The sequence below is a fragment of the Prionailurus viverrinus genome, chromosome E3, assembly GCF_022837055.1.
Source record: "Prionailurus viverrinus isolate Anna chromosome E3, UM_Priviv_1.0, whole genome shotgun sequence".
Taxonomy (NCBI): domain Eukaryota; kingdom Metazoa; phylum Chordata; class Mammalia; order Carnivora; family Felidae; genus Prionailurus; species Prionailurus viverrinus.
In genome coordinates, this window is record NC_062576.1 from 20,259,971 (window position 1) to 20,287,721 (window position 27,751).

A 27,751-nucleotide genomic window follows, 5' to 3' on the forward strand; every position below is an offset into this window, starting at 1 on the left:
GGCAAAAATCCTAGGGAGGGCAGAGCAGCCGGCATGGGTCCCTGGGTGACCTTGAGGAGCACCACTCAACCTTGGACGCTACCTCCACACTGTGACAAGGGGGAGGAACCTCTCTTACTTGGGCCACTGTCAGTTTGGGGCTCTGTATATGCAACTGAGCCTACCTCTGAGCTCGTGCTCACGGATACAGATTTAGACACGCACGTGGATGTGGGCACAGAGGTGGGTGGAGCCATAGCTATAACCCCGACCGATGGCCGGACGGCTGTCGGGGTCTGTACAGACTGAAGAAGAAGAAGGACAAGGCTGATGCTGGGTAGGCAACTAAAAATCGCTGTCACATCCCGGAAAAGAAAGTAAATCACATGCGATCCCTCAGTGCCCGTGAGTGACAACAATTATTTCAGCGGCAGTCCTAGAAAACCAAAGCGGGTACGCTTAGCGAAAATGGGACTGTGCTGCAGAGGAGGAGGAGGTGCCCCAGGATACCGCCGGGGCTCAACAGAGCTGCCAACTCACCGGCAGTCAGAGCGGGGGGGTGGGGGGGGGTGGGGGGTGGGGGGGGGACAATGGTTCCCATGGCCTCCCGCCAGAAAAGTCCCAGGGAATTCTTTGATTGGCTTGGATTGCCTCACAAGCCAATCTGCGCACCAGTCTGGGGTCAATGGTGGCTCAGCGTGAGTAACCTGGTAATCCCTGGACCAGGGCCCGTGGCCAGAGGGAGGGGGACTCTGGGTAAATGCCAGCCCATCTCTGCGGCTGTCACAAAAAGAAGGCGGCGAGGCAGTGCGGGGTCATTCTGTGCAACATTCCGTGCAAAGACAATAGCCACTGTATATACTGATATTGTCGTGACGGACAGAACCGTGTCTCCCTCCCCCCCCTCACCCCACCCCCAAACGCATATGTTGAAGTCCTAACTCCCACTGTGATGCTCTCTAGACACAGGGCCTTCCGGAGGTCAGAGCTAAAGATCGTAAACGTAGAGCTCTGAGCCAACAGGCCTGCGGTCTTTGAAGAAGAAGAGACACCAGGGTTCTCTCTCTCCACCGTGTGAGGACGCACCAGGAAGGAAGAGGGCCCTCCCCAGAAAATGACCATGGTGACACTGTGATCTTAGACTTCCAGCCTCCAGAACCGGGAGGACATCGGTTTCTGTCGTTTCGTACTTTGTTCTGGCGGCCTGAGCCGACTGAGACAGGCTTAATCTGTATTAGTCAGGGCTCTCCAGGGAGACAGAGCCAGCCCTGGTTTCTACAATTATTAGTAACATAGCTAACAAACTTGTTTACAGTTTTAAGGGGCTTACCGTGGAGCAGGCCCTGCGTAAAGCTATCCTAACCACGTATTAATATCCACATTTTAGACAGGGGGAAACAGAGGTACCAGAGATTGAGCAACTTGCCCGTGACCACAGATCATAGGGAGTGGAGTCAGGATTGGAACGTGGACAGTCTATCTCCAAGTGGTAACAAGGCTATTTGTAGGTCATGGGGGTTTTTATGGCTAATTTTCTTGTACTTTTCTGTACTGATTTTTTAAAGTGATGTATTGCTTCTAGAACGATAATAAAGCTATTCAATTTTGGAAATTAAAGGAAGGAAGGTGACAGTGTACCTGCGTGCTGGGCAAAGGGCACAGCAAGAAGGGAAGGCATTAAAAAAATCTATGGAGATGTGAGGCAGGGGTCCTTCCAAAACCACTGACCAAGGATGAGGGCCATGCCCTTTACTTTAGGTCCAGCGGTCAATTTCACAGCTATGAGGATTAGAATCACTGAAGCAACATGTGCTTGGGGGCTTTTCCCCAACTCAAGAGTGTCTCATGGCGCAGAGAAACCTGAAGCCCCCTGGGATTGCATTAATAGAGGTATGGAGCACAGAGTAAGGGAGGTTATCCTCACCACAATGGCCAGACCAGCAGCCTATGTCCAGTTCTGAGCCCTCATTTTGAGAACATTGGTAAATTGGAGTATATTTAGGAGAAGGAACCAAGAAGCCGGGGGGTGGGGGGTGGGGGAGGGGTGTGGAGAGGGTCTGAAAACCATGAGCGAGCAGAGGTATGGAGCTTGAAGAAGAGACGATCCAGGGTGGGAGACATGAGAGCTGACCTTCAGGCTCAGACCGGTGCAGTCAGAGTTGCCTCATTGAGGGACAGTGAGCTTCCTGTCTCCGGTGGTATGCAAACCAAGGCTTGGCCACCTGTTGATGTGGGTGTATGGTTGGATTGATTGAGTGTGTGGTTGGACCACAGGGCCATAAAGGCTCCTTTCACGATTAGTGTCTACGTGACTCTGATTTCTGGAAAGATGTGGGAGGGTTTACCCTGGAAGGCAAGTGCTATGCACCAAATCGTGTTCGTGTCTCCCCGCAAAATTCCCGCGTTGCAACTCTAACCCGGCTGTCACTGTCTTTGGAGATGGGGCCACCCAGGAAGTCGCGAAGAATCGGATTAGCGTCCTCGTCAGAAGAGCCACCAGTGAGCTTCTGCCCTCTCTCCACATGCACGGAGGAAACACCACGCGAAGACACAGCAAGCAAGTGGCTGTCTGCACACGAGGGAGCGGGTTCTCACCAGGAACTGAATCAGCCAGCACTCTCTCTTGGCCCTTCCTGCCTGCGGCACCGCGAGAAAGACGTGTCTGTCGTTAAAGCCGCCCTGTCCGTGGTGTTTTGTTACAGCAGCCCGAGCTGACTAAGACAGAGAGTTACCGCAGCGGGTGCACACATCAGATGCCTCTGCTTAGCTTCCCCCAGGGGATCCTGGGGCCGAAGCCCCAGCCTCAGGGTGCCAGCCTCCAAGGTCCGGGGGGGTGGGCTGATCAGGGGAGAGGAGGAGTTGCCCATCTCCCCCCGCCCCCCCACCCCCCCCACACCCAACTTGACGTTTGATTTTTTTTTCAGCAGGTAGAACAGATCTTCTCTTTACTGTTGAGAGTCTCCAGTCCAGTGGGGAAGGGACACACAGGACTGAAAACAAGGCACTTGGGATAATGGCATGTGGCAAGTGTTAAGCGGGCCCTTTAGGAGTTGCTGTGGTTAGTAATGGGCAGCATCGCCTTGTTTTTGGCTTTTCAGCATTGGAAATGCTAGCATTGTATCCTGGTAATTGTATCCTGATTTTTTTTCTGAGATGCCACCCCTCCTCCTTGCTTAGTTTCTCTCCCCAGGAGGGCACGTGACCCTGCCCTAAGTCGATTCACTCTATTCTTCAGGCCATGTTCATTGACCTCATTAGAGTAGGTGACCCAGTCAGAACCAATGAGACCCCATGAAACTTTTGATTGGAATGATTGGGGCAAAGACTGGGCTCGGAGCAGACAGGATATGCTATCTGAAGCGACTTTAGATATCTTGTGGCCACAGTGGGAGAACTTGCCTCAGAATAGAATGGAGTCAACATACAAGAAGTGACTCATGGCAGGAATTGAATCATCGGGCATTAGGACCCCTTGATCCAGCTGTGCCTGAAAGCCAGACTTTTTAGTGAAATGAGACAGTAAGTTCCCTTTTGGTTTCAGCCAGCTTGGGTCAGTTTTCTTTCACTTGAAACTGAAAAGTTCTTGACAGATATATCACTGTGTGCCTACCAGTGTTACACGATGATCTGTACAAAGTGCCACGGGACAAGAGGGGAGGCAACTAATTATATGCCTGGAGTGGTGTGGAGGGAGTGTCCAGGGAAGGCTTTGCAGAGGAGGGGTCACTTAAACTGGATTTGGGAGGAAGAAGAGCAAGCAGTTCATCTTGTCAGAACGACAGAAGTGACCGTTCCAAAGCTTTTCAAAAACATGGGCGGGGAGACCAAGAAATACACTTATAAATAATCTAAGGGATAATGAGAAAAACCACAGCGGGAAAGTCAGAAAACATTTTGAACTGAACGACATAGAAAATGCCTATCAAAACTTAACGGGTGCAGCTAAAGTAATACTTAGAGGGAAATTTGTAGCCTTAGAATTTGCAAATGAGAAAAGAAGACACACTAAGAATGAATATTCTGAGCATCCCTCTCAAGAAGGTAGCAGCAAGATAAACAGAAGAAAGTAAAAGAAGGGAAATCGTCGTGATAGAAAACAGACCGAAAGAGGAAGGAAGCAGAGCCTGGGGAGGATCAACAAAGCCCCAAGTCTGCCGCTGGTGAGCCAGAGACTCAGGGGCGTGACTGCATGGCCTATTTGGGGAAAAATACCCCCCGCCCCCCGGTGCCAGAATGGGTGGACTGGGCAGAGGAGGCCGCCAGCAGGAGGGAAATGGTGAGGCTGGAGACTGGAGAGGTCAGTGGTGCCCAGAGCCCAGAGGAGCAGGACCAGGACCCCGCCCCGTGGGCCGTGGAAGCCATGGAAGGTTCTCAGCAGGTTACTGGGCTGGGGACGTATCTGGCCCTTGGGGACCCTCTGCAGATGAGAGCGGTGTCTCAGATGCTGGGGCTGATTGAAAAGGAGAAGAAAAGCCACAAGGATGCCATGTTCAGGTTTCCAGGAACCAGCCTCCGTCACGGGGAACCGTCACCACCACTGTCTGCTCCCACGGCCACCGTGCACGTGGCACAGGCTCACTTCCCTTTCAGGCAGGGACTGCCAAGCCCCGAGGGTGGTCTCTGAGAAGGCCCTGGAAGGTAGGGAGAGTCTGGTTTTCTCAACCTCAGCACCTCTGACATCCGGGCTGGACAATTCTTTGCGTCGGGGGCTGTCCTGCGCATGGTGTATCCTGGGCCCTAGGCACTGAGGGCCAACAGCACGTCTTCCCAGTTGTGACAGCCGACGGTGTCTCCAGACGTTGCCAAGCATCCCCTGGAGGGGCCACTGATTTGCTGTTGTGGTGGAGGGGCGGGCTAGACCCCCTGCCAGTGACATTTTCCCCCCACCTGCCCAACGGGGCTGAGGAGACCCGCCGCACAAGATAATAACGGGGATGCGGTGGGGTCACCGAGCCTGGCAGAGGAGGGGCTCAACACACAGCAGGGCTCACGATTACGCGCCTGGGTGACAACTATTTCGCCTGCCTCTGCGGTGGGGCCGGAGGGCCTGGACCGCGAGTGCGGCCGTGTCCCCAGCACAGCCACCGAGCTGGCTCAGCCGTGCCTGCCGCTGTCTCTCAGGACCCTACACCCGGCCTCAGGAAGCCTCCAGTTGAAAGATGCCCGGAATCCACAGCGACGGCCACCGGCGTCCCTCAGCGACAGCAGGCCGCTAATTCCCCACCTCCATTTCTGGGCCTCCAAAAGCCACTGTTCTCCTCACTGCAGCGATGGTTTTCAAGCTTTTTTCAAATGTTTTATTTTATTTTTGAGAGCGTGCAAGTGGGGGAGGGGAAAAGAGAGAGGGAGACACAGAATCCAAAGCAGGTTCCGGGCTCCGAGCTGTCAGCGCAGAGCCCCATGCGGGGCCTGAACCCACGAACCCTGAGATCGTGATCCCAGCCGAAGTCGCACGCTCACCAGACTGAGCCACCCAGGGGCCCCTGCAGTGATCATTTGAAAGCAAAACCTCCAAAGTCTCCCTGCCATTCTCGAAGACACGGGAGTCCTCACTGTGACAGGACTGTCACCCATCATCTCATTTCTGCCTCCCCAGACCCCTGCGAGCTGGGCAGGCAAAGACTGGCCCATCCAGCCCGGGAGGGTGGAGTCAGGTGACCAAGGAGAGACCAGGTTCTCTGGTGAATGGGTGGGAGAGACGGCTGAGGGGAAGGGACAGCAACGCCCTGCCCACTCCCGCTCCAATCACCTTCGAGCAGGAGCCTCTCAGTTCCCCGTAACCCACATGTGAATCTCGGTGCCCCGCAGAGACAGGGTCCTCGTTTCTCCAGGGCCGGGGCGGGGGGCTTGTCGGGGGTGACAAACGTGCATATCCAGGTGTGTGCAACGCAGAAATAAAAACAGCAGCAGGTGGCCTGCTGGGAGGCTGCTGTGTGCCAGGTGCTGGTATCTGATTTAGTCCCCAGAACAGCTCTAGGAGGCAGGTGCTGTTCTTACCGCCACCGCACAAAGAAACGGAGGCACGGAGAACGTAAGCTGCCCGTCCAGGGCTGTGCAGATAGGAAGGAATGAAACCGGAATTCCAACCCCGGGCAGTGTGGCACCAGAGCCTGGGCTGTCACCCACCGCCCCGCGATCTCGATCACGAAGGCCCGCGCGGGACCCTGTAGGAACACAGCTCACATACGCACAGGTGCACATGAAACCACACCCTCGCTGGCGCACTCACGTGCGGCTCACGCTCAGAGGCGGAAGTTCCCACCGGCGAGAGGTCCACCGCGCGCGCGGTCACGCAGGCCTGGGAGGCCCCGCCCTGCTTGCTCGCGCATGCTCTTTGAACACAGCCGCTCGCGCATGCTCTTTGAACACATCCGCACACGCCTGCGTAGAAAGCGTGCAACGCCGCCGTCCCCCCAAGGGCACACGTGTGCAAGCACACGCTCGTTGTCCTGTCGGCGCAGACGTATATACGTGCACGGGGGCGCACTTGCTCATGAGTAAGTATTCGCGGAGCACCTGCTAGGCGCCAGACGCTGTGCCGGGGAGACGGCGGTGAGGACCACAGTGGCCGCCTTCCCAGGGCGTGTCCTTCAGCGGGGGCACATACCTGCGTAGGTCCGCGCCTGCGATGGTCCCAGCCGGTCGATCGACCCTGGCTCTCACGTATTTACCGCATGTCAGATGCAGAGCTGAGCGTTGGGACGCCGCGGGAGCACCGTCCTCCCGTGTGCACACGCGTGAGTCCAAGCCCCTTTTTGGCAGGAGCCGCAGGGCACAACCTGGGTCTTGGCAAGAGGCGAATGCGGTGCAGGGGACAGAAATCAGTGTTAGTTTCAGCAGCCTCTGTGGTCTGAGGGTCCCGGAGCCTCCTTCAACCCTTCTGAAGCCAGACCGTGATCCGAGTGACAAATGCCATGTGCATTTGCAGACACGGGCACACGCCCCCGTACGCTGGTATATGGGCACATGTGTGTGCCAGCCCCCCAGCCCTCTCAGGGCCCCCCGCCCCATCAAGAGCCTCCTCCCCAAAGTTCCCAACCGCCCCCCCCCCTCCATCTTACACCTAAGGGAGCCACAGCCCAGAGCCACTTGGGTCCTCCAAGAGGCTGCACACACAGGGAAGAAGGGCACCGATGACTCCACTTCCAGGCAGCTGTGGTGAGTTTCTGCAAAGACTCCCTTCCTCAAAGAGGCTCCTCTTTACTGAAAGTTCAGGCTGCTGTGGTTTCCCCGCACTGACATGGAGGAAAGGTCAGACTCACAAAAATGTTTACCAAAAAACTGTCCATCAGTCGATCAGCAAGCATGTACTGACAGCTGCCGTTTGCACCCTGGGCCGCGTGCTGCGCCGGGGGAGGGGGGGGGGAGAGGGAGAGGAGTAAGAAGTACGGTTTGTCCTACCAAAAGGTCAAGGACCATGCGGGAGCTGTGGTTGGTCCAGAAGAGAGGGAGCTCCATGCATAAAGCCAGGTGGTGGTGGATGGGGGGGGTGGGGGGGCGGTTTAGGGAGGGGAAGCATGTTCTGGGCAGACCAAAACAGGTGTTCCTTTGGCCCCCCCAAATCACAGCTGGCAGTGGACCGCTAAGCCAGCCATCAAGAAACAAAAAACAAAAACTTTACATGTGGCATTTGCTGCTGTCTGTGGTGTGAACAACACCCCCGCCCCGGCCAGTTTCAACCCGAGCCGCCAAACGCAGGGTTGACAGGGATGCGCACAACGGACCCGCGGGAGGGAGCCGGTGCGAGCCTGCCTGGCACCCCGCGGATCCACGGCCTTCTCTTTCCAGCGACAGGTGGAGGATGGAGCCAGAAGTCCCGGTTACAAAGCCCAAGGTCGGAAACAAAACCACTGCTCGTTCTTCAGTGCATGTCCTGGTTTGCCCTTTCATTAACTCGGCACCCACCCTGCGCTGGATGCCGGCCCCCCACCCCCGGGGGTTGCCTCAGCCCATCCTACCTGTGCTGATGGGGAAGCACAGGTGCTGAGGAGCCCAGAAGACTTCTCGGAGGAGGCAGCATCTAAGCTGAAACATAACGCAGTGAGATCGTGAGCGAGGGGTAAGAAAGGGCTCTTTCTGAGCAGAGGAAATAGCCTGAATGAGGGGTTTAGCCATGTCACGCACTTCTTGGGTAACCCAGCCAAAGCATCCTGTTGAACAGACTTCTTAAATGAGCCAGCCTAAGTGCCATACGGGTCCTCGCTCCTGTCGTCCTCAGATGACCCTGCGAGGTACTTACTATGTTTAACCCCCTTGTACCTATGGGACAACGGAGACCAAGAGGAGGTGAGCCAACAGATCCGCGATCACTGGTTCCCTCTGCCTCTGCACACACCTCCTCTGAGCATCTGAAGTGGGTGCAGCTTGGGGAAATTTTCGGGGGTACCCAGACACGGCAACCACCTGTAAGTTCAGTTTTGGGTTTAATTAAATGTCAGCGTGTGGGAAGTGATCTGTTCAGCTCAAGCGTAGTCCTCGCCCCCCTTTACACACAAACAAGGCAAGAGTGCGGTCCACGGTCGACGTGTTTCCCGGAGACGTCAGTCAGCCAGTCAGCACAAGCTGGTCAGCATGGGCACGTCTTGGCCTGGCCTGGGGCCGAGCCGTTTAGAGTGAGCCCTTGCTCACTCTCGGTCTTGTCTTGTTTTTCCACTGAGCGTTTCGTCTGGGCCGGGCCTGGGGCTGGGGGCTGGGAGTCACAAGAGGAAATAGATTCTAGTCCCTGTTCTCCACGTGTCTGGTAGGAGAGACGCCCCAGCAGTGACTTCCTGTATGTTTGAAATATTCCGTCATCAAATACAGAAAATAAAATTGACAGTTACAATAAGTGATCGTAACGGGGTATGTGCTGAAGAGAGATCAATTCTGCCCTGTGTTTAGGAACGGGCTCAGAGGGAAATGTCCACTGAAACGGGGCACTAGAAGGTGATATTTCATCAATTACTGGGTGGTTGGGGGTGGGGGGGGCAAGTTGGGAGTGATGATATCTAGGGATGGCCAGGTCGCGGGGTCTAGGGGTGACAGGCCATGGGTCTAGGGGTGCCCAGGCCATGGTGTCTGTGGCTGGCTGAGTCACGGTATCTAGGGATGGCCAGGTCATGGGTGTAGGGGTGACAGGTCATGGTATCTACGGGTGACAGATCATTGGTCTGGGAGTGACAGGTCATGGGCCTAGGGGTGCCCAGGCCATGGTGTTTGTGGGTGGCCGGGTCACATTGAGTAGTGGTGCCCAGATCCCAGTGTCTCGGGGGCCCCGGGTATGATTTCGACACTAATTTCCACGTGTGTGGGTCTCTACACCACCAAGCCATTAACTCCATTCTAACACTACCTGCCTGGAGATGCACCAGATCGCACAGGTTGAGGGCTCAGTCCTACCAGACGGCCCTGCCCCCCACGCTTCAGACACCCATGTCAAGTCCGGCTGTCAGCTGCGCTTCTGGCAGACCAGCAACCGATCAGAGGTTCCACTTCTGCTCCCCGGGCTCCTCTCGTTTGCTAGAGCCGCTCAATGTCACTTACTAGGTTTCCGGTCTATTACGAAGGGATAAAACTCAGGAACAGCCAGATTTAGGGTTCTCGGGCAAGATACGGGGAGAGCCCAGAACTTCCAGGCTTCGCTGGAGTTCGCCATTCTCCCAGCCTCTCCGTGTTCACCAACCCAGACGTCCGTCCCCCTGAACTTAATCCTTTTTGGGTTTTATGGAGGCTTCGTTACCTAGTCGTGATTGGCCATTGGTGACTGAACTCGATCTGCAGCCCCCCTCCCTTCGCCAGAGGTCAAGGAGGTAGGACCAACGCTTTCAACCGAAGGACACACAGTTGGTTCCCCTGGCAACCAGCCCCATCCTAGGGACTTCCCAAAGGTCACCTCATTAACATAACAAAAGACACATTATTGCTCTAATCACTTAGGAAATTCCAAGGGTTTTAGGAGCTCTGAGCCAGAAAGGGGACAAAACCAAAGATACATTTCTTACCGTAAATCACAATATCACACCAGCTTGCAGATTCTAGGGTGCCCAGGTCATGTCTCGAGGCGATAGGTCAAGGTGTCTCGGGGTGACCAGGTCATGTCGTCCAGGGGTGACAGGTCACAGTGTACCCAGGGCCAACAGGTCCTGCTACTTCGGGGCGACAGGTCACGATGTCTAGGGTGTAAAGTAGGCTGAAGGGACAAGAAGAGAACGAGCCACGACCCAGGTGGCAAAGGGGTTTGGACTCTGAGCTGTAGACCAGTGTCTACATGAACACCGCCACAGGCCATTTTTTCCATGCTTCCCTTTTCTCCTCCACCGTTGTGTCCTTAAACTTGCTCTCATTGGGCCTTGCTTGTTTTCTTTAAGTCATTTTATTTTAAAAAGAAACATTGTCCTCACACATGGAAAACAAGAATCCTGTATCACAAATAGAAGGGAACTGTAAAAACAAAAACAGTGAAACCAAAACTGAGTTATTAAATTCTAGCGACACGCTGCGACCGTGGAAGGCTAGTCAGATGAGGACAGAATTGAAAAAGGATTCGTTTCCTCGGCTGACAGCCCTTTTACGCCACACCCATGTGCCACCTAAAAGCATCTCAGGGCTTTGTGTCCCCCACCTGGGTTACCCTGGGGTGAGTGACCCATACTCCTGCCCTACTGGGAGCCAGGAGGTACTGGGAGCAGGGAAGGGAGGTGACTAGCCAGAGTCTTGGGAAAGAGGGAGTAAATGGGCCGCCTGGGGCAAAGCCTGCTCTGGCCTTAGCAACTGGGACCCAGAAGGAGGAGGTTTGGGGAGGGTGATGGAGAGCCCACGTGGGATATGCTGATTCTGAGATGTGGGGACATCCACGTGGGGATCCATTCCTTTGTTCGGAAAGTATTTACTGAGCACCTACTGTGTTCTAAGGCCCTGGGGATAAAGCGGTGAACCAACCAAACAAAAATCTCTGTCCCCGTGGGGTCTATGTTCGTGTGGGGGAGATGTGGGAGCCTTGATAAGAAATAAGGGAGCTAATAATACCTCATAATAGGGGCACCTGGGTGGCTCAGTCCGTTGAGCCTGACTCTTGATTTTGGCTCAGGCCATGATCTCAGGGTTTGTGAGTTCGAGCCCCACATCGGGCTCTGTGCTGATGGTGCGGAGCCTGCTTGGGATTCTGTCTTCCCTTCTCTCTGCCCCTCTGCATCTTGCTCTCTCTCTCTCTCTCTCTCTCTCTCTCAAAATAAACTTAAAAAATTGTTTTTAAATATGTCATAATATATGTCACGTTAGATAGTGATGCGTACTGGGTAAAACACGTGTGTCTGGGTGGGAGAGGTGAGAACTGAGATAGATGTATGGGTCTGGAGTTCAGGCAAGAGACCTGGGCTGGGGAGACCTATTTAGAAGACATCATTCATTCATTCATTCATTCATTCAACAAATGTTTGTGGAGCGCAATCTATGTATCAGCCACTGTGCTGGTACACACAGCCTTTGAAACTCCAGTCCAGTTATAGTTAACTCGATGGTGATGGGGTGCAGGGGAGGTCGCCCCCAAATGCCCCAAATAATCAAAATATTGATTATTTTGAATTACAGTTACTTAAGACAGCGTGTGCAGAAAGGACACTGGGACCCTCGTCTGTCCCCCTGAAAGCAGGGAATAAATCTCCTGGGGGAAAGGTCCCCTCCGTGTACCGGGTGGTAAAGAGATGCCCTTCTCACCAGAGAGGGGACGGTCAGGGCCGAAAAGGCTGTAGAAACAAACCTTGTTACTTTACTACTTTTTCGCCTCAACCCAAATTTTGCTTACAACTCCTTACTAGTTGAAGCTCCCAAGCACAATTGTCCTTTGTCCTGTCCGTTCCTCACGGATTTGCGTTTGTCTACAGCATATCAAAGCTGCGTGCTTTGTCGTCGTTTCTTGGGTCTCAGTTTTATCATTGGATCTCCCTGTGCACCTCATTACACTTGGGTGTTTTTTTTTTTTTCCTGCCATTAGTCTGTCTCATATCAATTTAATTCTTAGACCAGCCCGAAGAACCCTTGAAGGGGACAAGAAAAGTTTTCCTCCTCAACAATGGAAACAGAGGAGATTGCCCATGGAGCGTGTGGGTAGGTGGGTGTGGTGGGGGGTGCTGGGGACCCCCAATGTTTAAGGTGGGGCAGAAGGGAAGGCCCAAGGAAAGGAGCCTGAGCAGGAGCAAGCGGCCGTTAGCAGAAGAACCAACAAGGGCAGAAAGGTATGGACTGAAGCAGACCTGAACTTGGTGGCTGGTCTCTGTGAAGGCAGTTTTGCAGCTTCTGCACAGAGAGGGCTGGGGAGTGGGTGTGCAGGGAGGAAGTGGAAACAGAGAGGAGACGGCTTTCAAGAGCGTGGCTGGGGAGGGAAGGAGACAGAGAGAAAGAAGGAGAAGTAGGAGGGGTGGAGGGAAACTGACGGCTTGCAGAATGAGGGGACTTGACCAGAGACCCGCAGGGACGGGCAGAAGGCGGCAGAGGGAAGGAGCTGAGAACACGGGGGACGGTGGTGTCTGGGGTCCAGAGAGAGTGGTGGGCTCAACCCTGGAGCCAAGGGCCGGCCCTACTTCAGGAACGTTTACGTAACTCGAGGGGCTCAGGGCAAAATGCAAGTGAAGGTCTTCTTCTTCAAAAAGGACTAAGAATTCCAAATGGTGACTCTTGGTACCCAGATGGGTAGTGGAGAAGAGGCTTGATCTTCGTGGCTTGGCTGAGTTGACAGAATCCACTGGATGTGCAGACTGGGTGCCGATCATGAGAGAGAGAATGGGGATGTGGGGATAGGGCTTGAGGAAAAGGCCGGGAAATATCCATGTATTCGTTCCCTATTGTTGCTGTAACAAGTTGCTGCACATCTAGTGGCTTGAGACGAACATCCGTTATCTTACAAGTCCTGGAGGTCAGGAGACCAAGATCGGTCTCGCTGAGCTGAAAATCAAGACGTCAGCCGTCCTGCATTCCTGCTGGAGGAATCTAGGGAAGAATCTGTCCTTGTCTCTTCCAGCTTTTAGCGGTCACCTGCATTCCTGGCTCACGGACGCCGGCTGCATGGACTCTTCACCTTTCTCTGGGACACTAACTCTCCTACATCCCCTTTTCACGATTATAGGGACCCTTGTGATTCTAAGAGCCTTGGGCCCCTCCAAATAATCTAGGATAATCTTTCCATTGCAAAGTCAGTTGATCAGCTGACCAGATTCCACCTTCAACCTTGACCCCGCCTTGCGCTGTAACATAACAGATTCACGGTTTCCAGGGACTAGGATGTCAATATCTTTGGAGGTTCATTATTCTACCTGCTACAATCTTTAAGGCTGCTTTATGGCTGCAAAAGAAACTCCACAGTGACTTAAACAAAAGCAGGTTTATGGTTTATTTAAGAATCCAGAGGTTGGGGCGCCTGGGTGGCTCAGTCGGTTAAGCATCTGACTTCGGCTCAGGTCACGATCTCATGGTTTGTGAGTTCGAGCCCCGCATCGGGCTCTGTGCTGACGGCTCGGAGCCTGGAGCCCGTTTCGGATTCTGTGTCTCCCTCTCTCTCTGCCCCTCCCCCGTTCATGCTCTGTCTCTCTCTGTCTTAAAAATAAATAAACGTTAAAAAAAAATTAAAAAAAAAAAGAATCCAGAGGTTGATTTGATCACTTGATGATGTAATCAAGGACTCATGGTCTTTTCTTCTCCCACGTGGCCATATTCAAGACACTAGCTTTCATTTCTGGTCTTGTTCCCTCATGATCACGAGATGGTTGCCAAACCACCAGACATCACGTCCAAAGCAGCATGGATGATGGCAAAGGGACCTTCTCTTACTGCCACTCTCTTTGGTTAAAAAAGGAGAACTGCCAGCTTGCCCTGCGGTTCTGTGGCAAAAAGGAAGGACCAGATATGTTGACCAACTCGAGCTGAATTTACCAGCTGGAAATCAGGAAATGCCAGTTCCTGGTTGGGGTGGGGGTGTCAGTGTATAGGAGTGAGGAGTCCAGATGGCCAGAATCACAGTCTACAGCTGGGGTCAAAGATTAGTTTGTGGCCAGGGAAAGGGGTCAGCGTGTGGCTGGGGTCAGTGTGCAACCAGGATCATGATGAATAGGTCCATAGCGTGGGTCAGGAATCATTCTATGGCTTGAGTCAGAAGTCATTCTGTGGTGGGAGTCAGGTTTCAAACTGGAGCTAGGATCAGAAGTTTGGGGGTGCGCCTGGGTGGCTCAGTCGGTTGGGCGTCCGACTCACGGTCTGTGGGTTCGAGCCCCGCGTCGGGCTCTGGGCTGACGGCTCGGAGCCTGGAGCCTGCTTCCGATCCCGTGTCTCCCCCTCTCTCTGCCCCTCCCCTGCTTGTGCGCTCGCGCGTTCTCTCGTTCTCTCAAAAATAAGTAAATAAACTTAAAAAAAAAAAAAAAAAGAGACAGAAGTTTGGTTTAGCATTGCGCTCTCTCTCCCTGCATCTCTCCCGTCTCGTTCTCTGGATTATTTACACTGATGTGAGTGTATTTAGTCGGATCCAGGAGACGAGGTGAGCTTAGGGCCCTACTCTGCCATCTTCCCAGCCTCTCTCGTCTCCTTCTCCTTCTCTGATGAGATCTGCTGAAGGCTTGGTGACTTGGGTCTGTGGGGAAGAGAGAAGCAGAGTCTGGGCAAGACCCTTAAAGACAGGCGGTGGGGGGGGGGGGGTATGGAGGAGGAAAAGACTGCAGTAAAACATCGATGGCGGGAGGGAGAAAATACATACAATGTGGATGGATAGATGGGGAGAGATACGTGAGCCAAAGACCTACCCATCCCGCATATGAACAGCATCCAGAAGTGATGTGCGGACAGCTACAAACACGAATTGGTGCGGTGATGCCATCGGGACCATTTCTGTCCTTCTGGTGTTCTAGTCTGACCTTTTGGCAATAAATTAGCATTAAATTTAGAATGCCGTTGTTTCTTTGAATCATGTTTCGTGCCTTCATTTCCACAATACCCACGGACCCGTTCGGTCTGACGAGAAGAGCGCTAGCAAGCCCGTGGACAGCGTTGCCCGTGTGCAGGCGCCATCCTGAGCCTTCCACCTGTCGACATACACGCCAATATCGGGTTAATTTTTAACAACTGGTCCATGAGGGCGGTGCTATTATCGTTCCCATTTTACAGATGAGGAAGCAAACACAGAGAAGTTATGTGACTGGCCCCGAGCCACACAACCGGTCCTTGGAGCACTCTGAGGTCCTGTGTGTCAGGCCCTTTGGCGGGTGCAGAAGGGGACAGGGGACAAAGGCAGGTGCGCGGAGATCGCCCACGCCTACTTTTCTGGGCGTGGCATCACCTCGGAGCCGCCGAGGCAGAGGCAGGCGCGGGGGCCAGAGCCGGTCACTAGGGGGCAGCAGGGACCAAGGAGCGAGCCTGCAGCCCATCTGATGCTGCCGGTTCCCCCCACCGGGCTCGTCAAAAGACACGTGGGAACGGGTGGGATTCTAAGGGAGAGCTGGCGCTGCCACCAGGTAACTTAGGCAAATGCATCACAAGGGCAGCTGGGCATCCATCACCCCCTCTGCTGCTCACCCTACCACTGTGGGCCGTGGGCTGTCGGCTACTTCTTTCCGTCTTTGACCGGGTGGAAATCGAGGCCCAGAGAGGTCAAGTACTTTGCCCGCAGCCACACAGCCCCAAATTGGCAAAGGCAGGTTTAAACGAGGCAAGATGAGTGCAGAGCCCTTGTTTCCCGGAGCCTGTGTTCTCCCCTGGAAAAGGGATATGCGAGGACGGGCAAATGGTGGCCACGAGCGACCAGGAATCAGGGCTCCTCGCGGACAAGTCCTGCCCACGTCATAGCCTGGGGATCCTAGCTGTGGGGATCCGCTGAGATCATGCCTCTCTCTTGCAGTGGGGGCTCAAAAACTTCTTGCTGTGTTTTTCTTTTTCTGATTAATAACCTTCGTGGGAAAATAATGTCAGAAAGGTTATTCAACAGGATATGCGCGGAGATACACCTTCAAAAACAAACATTCATTTTTGTGACCTCCCACGTGGTTCCAGGAGCAGGGGCGGGGGATGGGATTTCCGGTGGTTTTCACTTTCCTCTTTATACCTTTATGTTTTCTCTGAATCAGAGAATCCTGGCATGTGCCAATTTAGTAATCAGAAACAAACAAATAAGCAGGGTTTTTGTGTAAAAAAAAAAAAAAAAGAATAAAAATAAAGTAAAACAAAATAATTTTAAAATAAAATAAGATAAAATAAAGTATAGGCACCCCCCCACCACCACCACCACCGAGGGGAAATCTTGGTAAAATCGAGGCTGGGGGTGTGCAGGGCCGGAGTGTGAGGGGGGGAACCCTGGGATCAATGCATCGGCAAGCCCAGCCCCTTCACTCTCTGCACCTCTAGTCCTGTCCCGCGGGGGGGCGCTGGGAAACTCCAGCCTTCAGCATCTCGCTCCGCCCACACCCCTGCCGCCGGCTTCTAGTTCTGGGCTCCCCGGATCTGCCAGACCCTCACCCCTCTGCGGCTCTTGGGGCAAACATTTGGTGCAGCCAATCCCTGTTCTTCCCCTCATCTTTCCGGATCGTTGCCTCTCCCCTCCACGCCAGGGCAATGGATGTCTAAAACAGCAGGGTCCATTCATTTGCCTTGCCACAAACTCCCTGTCTACAATTATCCTTTTTGAGCCGACATTTTCTCTTTCTCTTTTCTTCTGCCTTCCTTCCTGCAGATCTCACCTGAAACTTTGGTCCCTGCTCATAATTTGAATTTTTGTGTGTCCTTTAACAACGGACTCCCAGGGAGTAGTTACTAAACATTTGAGTGAGGGAGTGTTCTGCCAGGTGGGGAACTCCTGGCCAGTGAAGGGGTAGGCATGAGCCAGAGAGCTTGGGGACCGAGCAAGGGCACAGGCAGGGGAGCTCCCACGTCAGGAGCCATCAGAGACCCACCAGGGAAGCTTGGAAGGAGCTTAGGGGATGATGGTGAAAAGGGACTCGATCTCCAGGACAACCCCAGGAGGGAGGTGTTATCTTTCCTGTTTTACAAATGAGAAAGCTCAGGCATAAAGGGCTGCAGCAGAGAAGCGGGCTGGGGCTCCCTGCCCCGAATACCCTTGGGGTTTCTTGCCTAATGTGGAGACCTGGGAGGCCAAGAACCAGATTTTAAGGGGATTTTTAAAAGTCCTTTGTTGAAGAAATGTCCAGAAAGGCCCTGGCAGCCAGCCATTCCCTGGGGGAAGTCACTTCAGTCCTGAGTGAGAATATCAGCAATGAGGATTTTTAAGCCGCTGCCCCCACCCCCAACTCCCCTTGGCTGTAGTCAGGAGGGCTGTAGTCCCCTGCTTATGGGTAGCTTAGTTTGGGGACTGGCTGGTTTCTTTCGGACCATGTATCTCAGTGCATGGGCTAATGTGCAGTCGAGCCAAGATAAAAATTCCTCACTCCAGCCCCCATCCTGCCTGATCTTATCTCCCACCACTGTCCCTGGCTCGCTGCGCCCTAGCTGATCTTTTCTGAACTATGAACAGGTCGAGTTCATTATGCCGCAGGGCCTTTGCACTTGCTCTACCGTCTTGCTTGATACAGGCTCAGTAAATATCGGTGGGGAGTGCAGCTTCCCTGCCCTCTGCTTCCTCCTTCCTGGTGTTAAGCTGGAGAAGAAGGTTGGGGAAGCAAGAACAGTGGCCTTGTCCCAGCTTCCCTGAACCAAGGAGGGTGGGTTTAAATCCACGTAAGAAATGCGAGGTGTCTGATTCTCTACTCCCGCTTCCCAAAGCCCAGACGACTCTGTTACGAGCGGAGCCTCAGCTGACCACCTGGGTCCCTTTTCTCTTAAGATCCTGGCGGGGCAACGAAGAGACCAGCGTCAGGTCTGTGCCAGACTCCCATCCCGACCACCCCTCCACCCCTCACACACCTTTTCTGTTTGCTGCTTGCTTTTAACAGTTGGTTTTCTGAGACGACGCTCAGGCAAAATGGACCGGAGCTGGTATTTGAGTGGATGGCATACCATGGCGGCTGGGAGCTCTGCAGCCTGACCTGGGTTCAAGTCCTGCTCCGGGATGTCCTCGCTGTGTGGTCAAGTGAAGCCTCAGCCTCTCTGGGCCTGCTTCCTCATCTATAAAATGGGGGTAAAAACTGAACCTGCCCGCGAGAGATGTGATGTAGCGGACGCAGAGCACTCAGCACATTGCTTGGCCTTAAAGAGAGATTTTTATTAAAAATTATATATATAATTTTTATAAAGAGCTCTTGAAGGCAAACAGTCCAGAGGGCTAGTTCAGGCTCCGTCCTTCACTGTGTGACCTTGGGCAAGTCCCTTTTCCTCTCTAGCACAAAGTTCCCCCATCTGTAAATCATGGGGTGGTGGGGGGGGGGATGACTTAGGCCTCTAAAGGGGCAGAATTGGGCTCAGCACAGAGGAAGGATTTCTAACAAACATCAGGCTGCATGTGAGGTAGTGAGCTCCCCAACACTCCTAGCGCATGGTACAGAATGCAGGAACAGAAGGGAACCTCATGCGGCCAAGCCGCTTCTTTTGCCAAGGGTGGCCGTCCGGGTAGCGACTGACCACAGACACAGAGCTTACGTCCCCGGCCTATGTCTTCATGCCACCTGCCCGGGTTCAGCTACGGGCCTGCCACTGACTAGCCGGGCCACCTTGGCAAAGTGCAGCAGCTTCCGGTAATCCCTCGTACCTCTCCGTCTGGGGGCTTGCTTCCTGGAGCAGCTGGACGTGCTGGAGAACTGATGCCCTTGACCAGACGGAAGCTGGTGGCCCAACACCGGGCTCCCTCACCTCTGCAGGGATAGCTTTGGACAGGCGCTGTGCATGGTTACCCGAGGCTCCCAGCGGGTGGAAGGTCAGTTGCCCGGGCTGGCCCCGTTGGATAACACACCGTTTACTGCCTCCTGACCTTCCCCGCCTCACGTCCCCACTCCCGAGCAAGGTTTCCTGGAATCACCATCTACGGCAGCTAACTGCACTTGAGTCCTTGGCTCGGGCGGGTGGGGGGGGAGGGGAGAGGGCGGGGGACCCAAACAGAGACAGAAAGTTAACCTCTTGGACCTCATTTCCTCTGGATGGAAAGATCCAATGAGTTAACAGAGATAAATAAAGAGCTCACCACCACCTCGGCCCGGATGTTTGTTTAATACACGGAGGGGGCAGGGAACGGAGATAAAGAGGCTTTATTTACACAAAACACCACGCCCTGCCCTCCGATTCCACGCTTCTCAGCAAAGACGAATACCAGGCGATAAAATAATCTTCGGGATGCAAACAAACATTACACAACCAGAGGGGCAGGTCGCCGTGCCGGCTGAGGGTGTGGTGTGGGCCGGCGGAGCGCCTAGCTCGGCCAATCCCTCCCTCCCTCCCTCCCGCGGCTGCGGCTGCCAGCAAAGCGCCCGCGGGGACACAGACTGGCCCCGAGGTAGCTGGCTGTGTTCATTCTGGGGCTCCTGTGCTTAACAGGAGCCCCCGGTCTCAGCGGTTGTGTGGGAACCAGACAGCAGCCAGTCGTGGCTTGGTGATCCCAATCTTTCGGGTCCTTTTGTGTCTGTTAGCGCACTTGACTTCGCGCCCCGCCACGGCCCAGGTCCCGCCCCCAGGGTCGACCTAAGGAGGGTCTGTTGAATGAATGGGCACCTCCGGGCAAATGACCACCCTTCCAGGACCACGACGTCCCATCCATTTCCCAAGGTCTCCCAAGTCATTCCCCGGTGGGCTCGGCCTCCAATCCGGTGAGACAGCGGCGGCCGATCCCAGAACCCGGCAAGACAAGAGTAACAGAGTGACGAGCGGACAAAGCGCACCCAGGGTGAGCGCGGCAGGGAGGGCGCGCGGACCCAAGAAGTGGCCAGTGGCTCGTGCATAAGCCGAGGCACCCAAGGAGCTCCCGATCCCCGCAGGGGCCTCTCCCCCGTGCCCTCCACTCCCTTGGGTTGTGGCCAGCCCAGGCCAGGGCTGGGAGCTGGGGGAGGGGCGGGGTGGAGTCCAGTCTCTGTACCCCCAGGTCAGACCACCTCCCAGCTTCATAGCAGGGTTCTCCAACAAGTCTTTTTCAAATCCTCCAGCCTAGCCGCCTTCCGCCTTCCGCCTTCCGGGGGAGGCACTTCCCAGGCCGGGCTAAGGCCCAGCCCTCACTCGAAGACGGCAGTGACAAGCGGGCACGCGCCTAGGAAGCCATTGTGCACGTGGGCTCTGGGGAGAGCATGGCCACCTTTTTGGGGGTCTGGCTTGAGCTGTGAGCATGGCTCAGGGCAGGCTGGAAGCACAGGGAGGACGGGCCCTCCTCTGAGACAGCCAAGGGTGCCGGGGAGGCTGGAGAGAGGCTGGCCTCCAGGGGCACCCCACCTGGCAGGGGGTCCGGGGCCCTCAGAGGGCTCACCAGCGGCGAGGACCTGTCTCCACAGCAGCAGCCGCAGCAGGGGCTGGCCACGGGGTGGGCCTCGCCACCCTCCTCCTGGCCGTGACACTGCTTCAGGTGGCCACACAGGTGGCAGGTGAGGGCTGAGTAGACAATGCCGCTGGCCAGGTCGTCCCGGAGGGGGTCTGCGGCCTGCTCCGGGGCCGGCGGGGTCTTGTGGCTGTCCTGCGCCTTCCCCGCTGGCTCTGGGGAGCTGCCCGGGAGGAGGGAGTCCTGCGGGCAATGAGGTGGCTCCGCGTCCAGTCCGAAGGTGAACAGGGGGACGGGGACTGTGGCGGGGGCCCCAGGGCAGCCAGGAGTGAGGCTCTGGAAGGGCTTGTAACCCCCGTCCCCACTGCCGGCCTCACCCCCGGACGTCTCTGGGCAGACGGCACCGCTAGTGAGCAGACTCGAGAAGGCCTTGTACCCGGCCTCCTCCGAAGGGCCGAAGCCCCCCACCCCGCTGTCCTGGGTGCTGCCCTGCCTCACGACGCACACAAACTCTCGGTAGCCGCTGCCGGGGGCCGGGGCCGGGGCCCCCCTGTGCTGCAGTACTCGCTGACGCAGAATCTGCTCCCAGGTCTCTGGCTCGGGCTGGAGCGCGGAAGACGGCTCCGAAGGCTGGGGGGCAGCGGGGATGCCGGGGTCCGCCTCCCCCAGGAGTCCCGCCAGCTTCGGGCCCGAGTCACACTCGCCGGGACCTGAGGACTGGCCCTGGAAGGTCCCGAAGCTGCGGTAGGCGGGGTTGTCTGTGACGACCGGGGGCGTCTCTGGGAAAGTCGGGCTGGCTGGGCTCTGGGGCAGAGTGGCCAGAGGATCGGACCGGGGGTCAAAAGGCTGCTCCTTGCCCTGGGGCGATGCCTCCTGCGGCCCCGGCCCCGGCCCCGGAAACTCAGCCCAGGGCATCTGAGCACCTGCACTTCCCGAAGGAGGAGGAAACCACGATTCCAGCGAGCTCTGTGGGCCAAAGCCCCCTTTCTCAACCCCGAGAAGGTCCAGGAAGAGGCCTTCTGTCAGCCGGGCCGCGATGCCCTCCCGGCCCTCCTGGAAGCTGTCCTCGCAGTTCACAGGCGATGGGCAGAAGCTCCCTTTATCTTCCTCCTCCTCCTCCTCCTCGCTCTCCACCGGGGCCTCCAGGAGCTCCACACATCGCACCACGCTGATGCTCTCGGGCCAGAGGATCGTCTTGCTGACCTCCACGGGGCACCATGCTGATTTTCCAGAACCCTGCGAAGGCCCATTTCTGGCAATCTTGGAGGGATCCTCTTTCCTTTCCATGCCGTGCTCCAGTAAACAGGGCAGGAGCTTCCTAAGACAAGTCTTCCAGTGTCTGCGACAGCAAAGAAAAGTTTGGTTGGGATTCGCTTTCTCTGCTGGAAAAACTCCTATTCGTCCTTCAAAGCCCAGCTTAAAATCAGCCTGGACTGACATCTATCTAATGCAGACAGGCCTCCTGACTTTTTTTTTTTTTTTTTTTTAACATTTATTTATTTTTGAGACAGAGAGAGACAGAGCATGAACAGGGGAGGGTCAGAGAGAGAGGGAGACACAGAATCAGAAGCAGGCTCCAGGCTCTGAGCTGTCAGTGCAGAGCCCGACGCGGGGCTCGAACCCACGGACCGTGAGATCATGACCCGAGCCGAAGTCGGACGCTTAACTGACTGAGCCACCCAGGCGCCCCTGGCCTCCTGACTTTATAGTCAATAATCTGTCAGTCTGACTTCCCTACTAGCCCAGAAACTCCTTGAAGGCAGGGCCCGTGTCTCACTTTGAGATTTCTGGAGGCCACACATACACACAACCCGGCACCCGACGCAAACTCAGTCTCCTGAATAAGGAAAAGTCTCCGTCAGGGACGATGACATTTAAAAATACTTACCAGGTTGACAATAAACTTCATATATTGAAAAAAAAAAAAAATACTTATCAGGGGCACCTGGGTGGCTCAGTGGGTTAAGCGTCTGACTCTTGATATCAGCTTGGGTCACGATCTCACGGTTTGTGTGTTCGAACCCCACATCAAGCCCCTCGTAGGCATGAAGACTGCGTGGGATTCTCTCTCTGCCCCTCCCCCACTCGTGTGTGCCCACGTGCTCTCTCTCTCTCTCAAAAATAAAAATAAAATAAAATAAACTGAAAAAAATACTGATCAATTTAAAATATTTATCAATACCACAGCACAAGTAATGACCGGGGCTGTGGGGTCCTAGGCTGGGGCAGTGTCCTGGGGCCCCCGTGCTGTGCCAGGTACCAACTCTTTAGTTACTGGATTGTGGGTCATCCAGGGACGAGCTAGGGGAGGCAGGGGCGATGGTCAGACACTCAGGGGTTCCAGAGTTGGCGATTCGCCAACCTAGCACGCGATGCTGTTGACATTGTAACAACCAACACAGCCGTCCGGCTTGTAACCTCTACCAGCCTGGCTCAGGCCAGACTGCGCGCTTCCAAGGGGGTTCGGCCTGGGCCTGACCCCTGGGGAAATTCAGGGGGCTTAGCCAACATGCCCACCTACCCAGACCTCCTCTCCTCCTGCCACCCTCCAAGCCCAGTGTCCCAGGGCAAGTCCTGAATGCTCAGGAGAAAAAACAGGCGGGGGTGGGGGTGGGGGTGTGGTCCTACCGCCCCACTTCCAACATCCTCCAAATCCACACAGGCTGTGACCTGAGTTCATATACATACGGGCACTTGGCTGGTTCCTGGCCTCGCGACCGCTTCCCCCACAGCGACACCTAAAATACAGAGACAGCCAATGAAATGGAGTGGAGAGGCCTTGCGGCCCAGCCTGGCATACGGCACAGCTCAGGGAGTGTTTGCTGCAAAAGGAGTGTTCGACGTGACATCACATAGGCCGGGGGCCCAATCGAGGTCACTTCAGCTCTCTGAGCCTCAGCGTCCCACGGGATCGACGAGACTGCCCAGATATCAAGTCGCCGGGGCGGATGGTAAAAATGGCCACACTGCTCTGAAGCTCCTCCCACCCTCTGAATCTGGCCTGGGCGTGTGACTTGCTTTGACCAACAGGATGCCGCGGAGTGACATCGGGCCGGCCAGCTCGAGGACGTCGCCACTGCTCCAGAGGACAGTCAGCCAACTTCCAGACCTGTGACTGAGGCCACTGGGAAGGGGCCCATCCCAGAGCCTTCCACCCCCACCACTGCATGGAGCCCAAACTGCCCACCTGCAGAAGCAAGTGCTAATTTAGAGTGTTTCAGCTCTCTAAATTTGGGGCTGATCTGTTACACAGCAAAGCTCACTGATACATGAACAGCACTTATTACGTGCAGGACCCTGCAATATATACTTTACACGTGTCGCCTCCATGAATTCCAGTATCAGGTAAGCACTACAATAACCCACGTGAAGAAACTGGCTCAGAGAGGTTAAGCAACATGCCCGAGTCCACACCGCAGGTAAATGGCGAAGCCAGGGTTCCAAGCCAGACCACTGGACTCCAGAGCCTGCCGGCGGGTCCCTGGAGAACGGAGGACACTTGGATGTTCTGTTCTAGGCAGGGCTTGTGTCCTCCCTTCCCTCCCTCCTACAGAGCCCTGAGATCACCCAGGAAACCCCACGTGGCCATGGCATTGGAGAAGCTCATCCACCCTTAGTTCAGGGGTATCCATCTGGCTGGTCTCAGAGCATCCCCACTCCCTTACTGGTGAATGCTTTAGGAAAGGGCGTGTGGTACAATTCAGACCAACGAGAATCGAGGAGAGATTTGCTCGTGCTTTGGGGGCAGTTTTCTGCTCGTAAGAGGAAGACACAGGAAGCCTGTCCCCAACCCCCTCACCTTTTGGCTTCTTGCCCTGGTACAGAGACCTTTCCAGGAGATGACACGGAGGTGACCTCAAGGGTCACCTCCTCCCAGGGGAGATAAGACGCCAAGCAACCAACCCAGAGGAACCCGGCCCATCGGGAAGAGTAGCCGTGGAAGCTAGGGGGCAGGGAGCAAAGGCCTCTGGGCTCCTAGTGACCACACGAAGCTGCTGAAATCCAGAAACCTTCCTGACTTGTCAGGTGCAGTTCCAAAAGCCAACAGCCTCCCAGGCATTTTGAATCCTGCTTCCTGATGCGTGCGGTCTACAAAACGCTAACCGACCCACTCTCCTACCTGTGGGTCCTGGATGACTATCGCCACTAGGTGGCTGTGAGCGGGGTTGGGAATCTGGTCCCACCATTCTTTCTTAATCCTGAAAAAGAAAAGGGAGAGTTATTGAGGGGCGCCTGCGTGGCTCAGTCGGTTAAGCGGCCGAATCTTGATGTCGGCCCAGGTCACGATCTCACAGTTTGTGGGTTCGAGCCCCGCGTCAGACTCTGAGCTGATTGCCCAGGGCCTGCTTGGGATTCTCCGTCTCCCTCTCTCTCTCTCTGCCTCTCTCATTTGTGCTCTCTCAAAATGAAAAAAAAAAAAAAGCATTAAAAAAAAGAGTTATTGGGTGCACGAACAGGTTGATGTTCTTTCCGTGAAGGGGTCAAGGACCACGTTGAGAAGGTTCGTGGATGCCTTGCCCTAACCTCATTCTACAGATGAAGACACCAAGGCCCAGAGGTGACGTGACAGCTGGACTGTGGGCAGAACGGCCAGGTTCTGTTAGCCAGGATGGAGCTCCTGATGAGGCCACCTCTGCCCTCCGTGGGAATAAGCCCCAGGGAGTTAGGAGACACCCAGGCAGCAGAGAGAGAATTCTGGGTCTCCCCATCAGCAATTCTGCCCTCCCCGGGGCAGCCGAGACCAAGATGCTGGGGTGAGGCCTGGAATGGCCAGAGCAGTTGAGGGAACCCAGAGAGAAATGGAGTCCTTCTCTCCGCCTGGTCTGTCCGGAGCCACACAGCGTCAGTGCTGGGAGGGAAGGTTCTCAGATCACCTCTGACTGGCTTCTTCCCGCTTCACTCAGTCTGGCAACACATATTTATTGAGCATTTGCTATGCACCGTTCACTGGTCCAGGCATCTGGAACGCAACAGTGAACAAGACAGACAAAAATCTCCGCCCTGGCAGAACTGACCTTCTAGAAGAGAGCGACCTCAGCCATGGCAACTTCAGTGTCATGAATAAAAACACAGAAGAAAGGGAATAGAGAGGAATGGAGGGTGTGCTCGCGGAAGGCCTCTTGGAGGAGGGGACTTCTGAGTGGCCACGGGGGGGGGGGGGGGTGGGCAGGAGCCACGGTGACACCCGGGGAAAGGGCCTCTCTGGCAGGGAGGGACCGCCGATAGGGAAACCGAGGCTCACAGAAGGGGAAAAGACCAGCCCAGGGTCACGCAGAGCCATCCGGAATAAGACACGAAGGGAACCTGTATTTGCTGCATGCCTACTGTGTGGCCGGCAAAATGCAGGACCCTGCTCGCTCAGCGCCCAGTCGTCGCTAAGCCTCATGCGGTGAGCCAAGGCTCGCTGGTCCCATTTCAGAGACGGGAAGATGGCCGCTGCGAGACACCACGAACCCAAGTGCCTGAGCTCACTGGAAACAAGGCTCCTTCTATCCGCCCCCCCCCCCCCCACCCCACCTACTGTGGCCCGGGACTCTCTCAGGACTCAGGACTCTCAGCACTCATGAAATCAGCTCCTTCCAGCTGCAACAGAGACCCAAGGCTGAGAGGTGCGGCCTCTTATTGGCCACAAAGCTCCCGAGCTCCAAGGCCAGGATCCAAACGCAGGTCTCCGGGACAACTGTCGAGGATTCCTCTGTCTCCTGCCACGTGCTCTGAGTGTCTGGACCTCACCCTGGGGACCCAGGGTGACCCATCTTCCTTCTGCTGGAGGAAAGTCCCTCCCCAACTCATTCTCCCTCTAGAATATCCCTCAGCTCGAGTATCGCCTCCTCAGAGGGGCCCGCCTGGCCTCCCGACCCAGCAGCCCACACATTTCTTCCCTTCGCCCCGGCAGATTCCCTTCAGCGCACGGATCACTACGGAAACCAGCTGTGGTTATTGGTTGACCGATGGCTTCGGTCTCCCCACAAAGAGCACAGACAGGGTCGTCGTCGGCCCTGCTCTCAGCTGTTGCCCCTGGGCCTCGCGCATAGTAGCTGCTCAATAAATACGTATCGTGAGAGCAGACGGACCCGAGGGGGGTTCCCACCCTCCGCACACCCCAGCGGGGCCAGCTCGCGGGCCATCCCGTGGCGAAGCCCCGGACTCACTTGATGACGCTGAGGTAGCAGGACAGGCAGACGGCCAGGATGACAAGGCAGGAGATGCTGACGCCAAGTGGGAGGTGCTGCTCCCAGGGCTCGTAGTCTGCAAGTGGGAGGGAAGCCGTGAGCCTGCGCTGTGCTGGGTGCCGCCCGCTGCTTCCCAGGCCACCGAGGCCTCGGGAAAGGGTCCGCTCAGACCCTGCGTGGGCCGGCCTCCACCCAGCGCTCCCGCCTCACCCACTGCTACCGAGCCCTGGCCACACGGCCTCCTCACTCTCCCCTGCTCCTCCCAAGCTCCACGGCACCCCAGGATCTTGAACTCGCTGCTGCCCCTCTCCTGAAGCCCAGAGGTCAAGAGCGGGGGGCCTGCGGAGCCCGACTACCTGAGTTCAAAGCCTGACTCTGTCATATCCTTGCTGGTGACCCGGGACAAGGCCCTCAGCCTCTCTGTGTGCCTCGGCTTCCTCATCTGTACACTGGGCTTAACACAGCACTGAGGTCGCAGGGCAGTTGTGGGGATCACACGGCGCGGTCAGAGCAGCGCCCGCATGTCCCACAAGCCTTTGCCGCTGTTGTCTGTGCACAGCTGGCCCCTTCTCAATCACTTCACCGTCACCTGCTCCAAAAAGTTCCCGCACGCCCTCTCCCCTGCTGCCCCTCCCATCTCTCCGTGCCTGCACCCTGATTTTCTCCCCGGACTTAATGTCATATGGGTCAAGGGCTATCTGACTTATTTTCCTGTTTACTTGTTTGTTCTCTGTCTCGCCTCCAGAAGGTCCGTCCCACAAGATCAGGGATTTCTGTCTGTTTCGTTCATGGCTGATGCCCCAGAGTCTAACACAGGGCCAGGCGTGCCGTATGGGCTCAATACATATTTGTGGAAATAACAAATGAGTGTCCAGCCCATCGTACATGCTCCATACAAGCCATTTCTCTCCCCTTTCCTTCCCTTCCCCAGGGCAGTGGTTTAATCGAGTGAACGGGACAAAACTTTGCCCAGCACTATACCACGTGGGACACTCAGTGGGAGAAGATCCTACCTATGGAGTGGAAGGCAGATGGGTCAGGAGACGTCTGCAAGGCAAGACGAACAACACAAGAGGCCTGAGGTCAGGGGCGGGGGCGGGGTGGGGCGGGCGGGGTACCCACCCGCGGCCACTTTGCCCGGCACTTTGAAGACCGTTCTCCCACTGGGTGTCCACAACAGCCCTACTCCTTCTCCATGGTACAGACCGGTGCCTGAGGCGGCCCCCTTACCCAACAGCTAGCTCCCCTC

At 55.6% G+C, this 27,751-nt stretch overlaps 1 protein-coding gene across 2 annotated transcripts in view; it reads right to left on the bottom strand.

The window, feature by feature from the left end:
- Window positions 1–19,061: 19,061 nt before the first annotated feature.
- Window positions 19,062–27,751, bottom strand: part of IL4R (interleukin 4 receptor) — a 43,009-nt gene continuing 34,319 nt past the window's right edge. For both annotated transcript variants that reach the window (XM_047837872.1, XM_047837871.1), the window contains exons 7-10: window positions 26,482–26,578; window positions 24,450–24,528; window positions 23,018–23,067; window positions 19,062–21,668 (exon numbers count right to left, since the gene is read on the bottom strand). In XM_047837872.1, coding sequence (XP_047693828.1) covers window positions 20,108–21,668; window positions 23,018–23,067; window positions 24,450–24,528; window positions 26,482–26,578 — 1,787 coding nt within the window. In that variant the 3' untranslated portion in view covers window positions 19,062–20,107. The remainder of the gene's footprint in view (window positions 21,669–23,017; window positions 23,068–24,449; window positions 24,529–26,481; window positions 26,579–27,751) is intronic.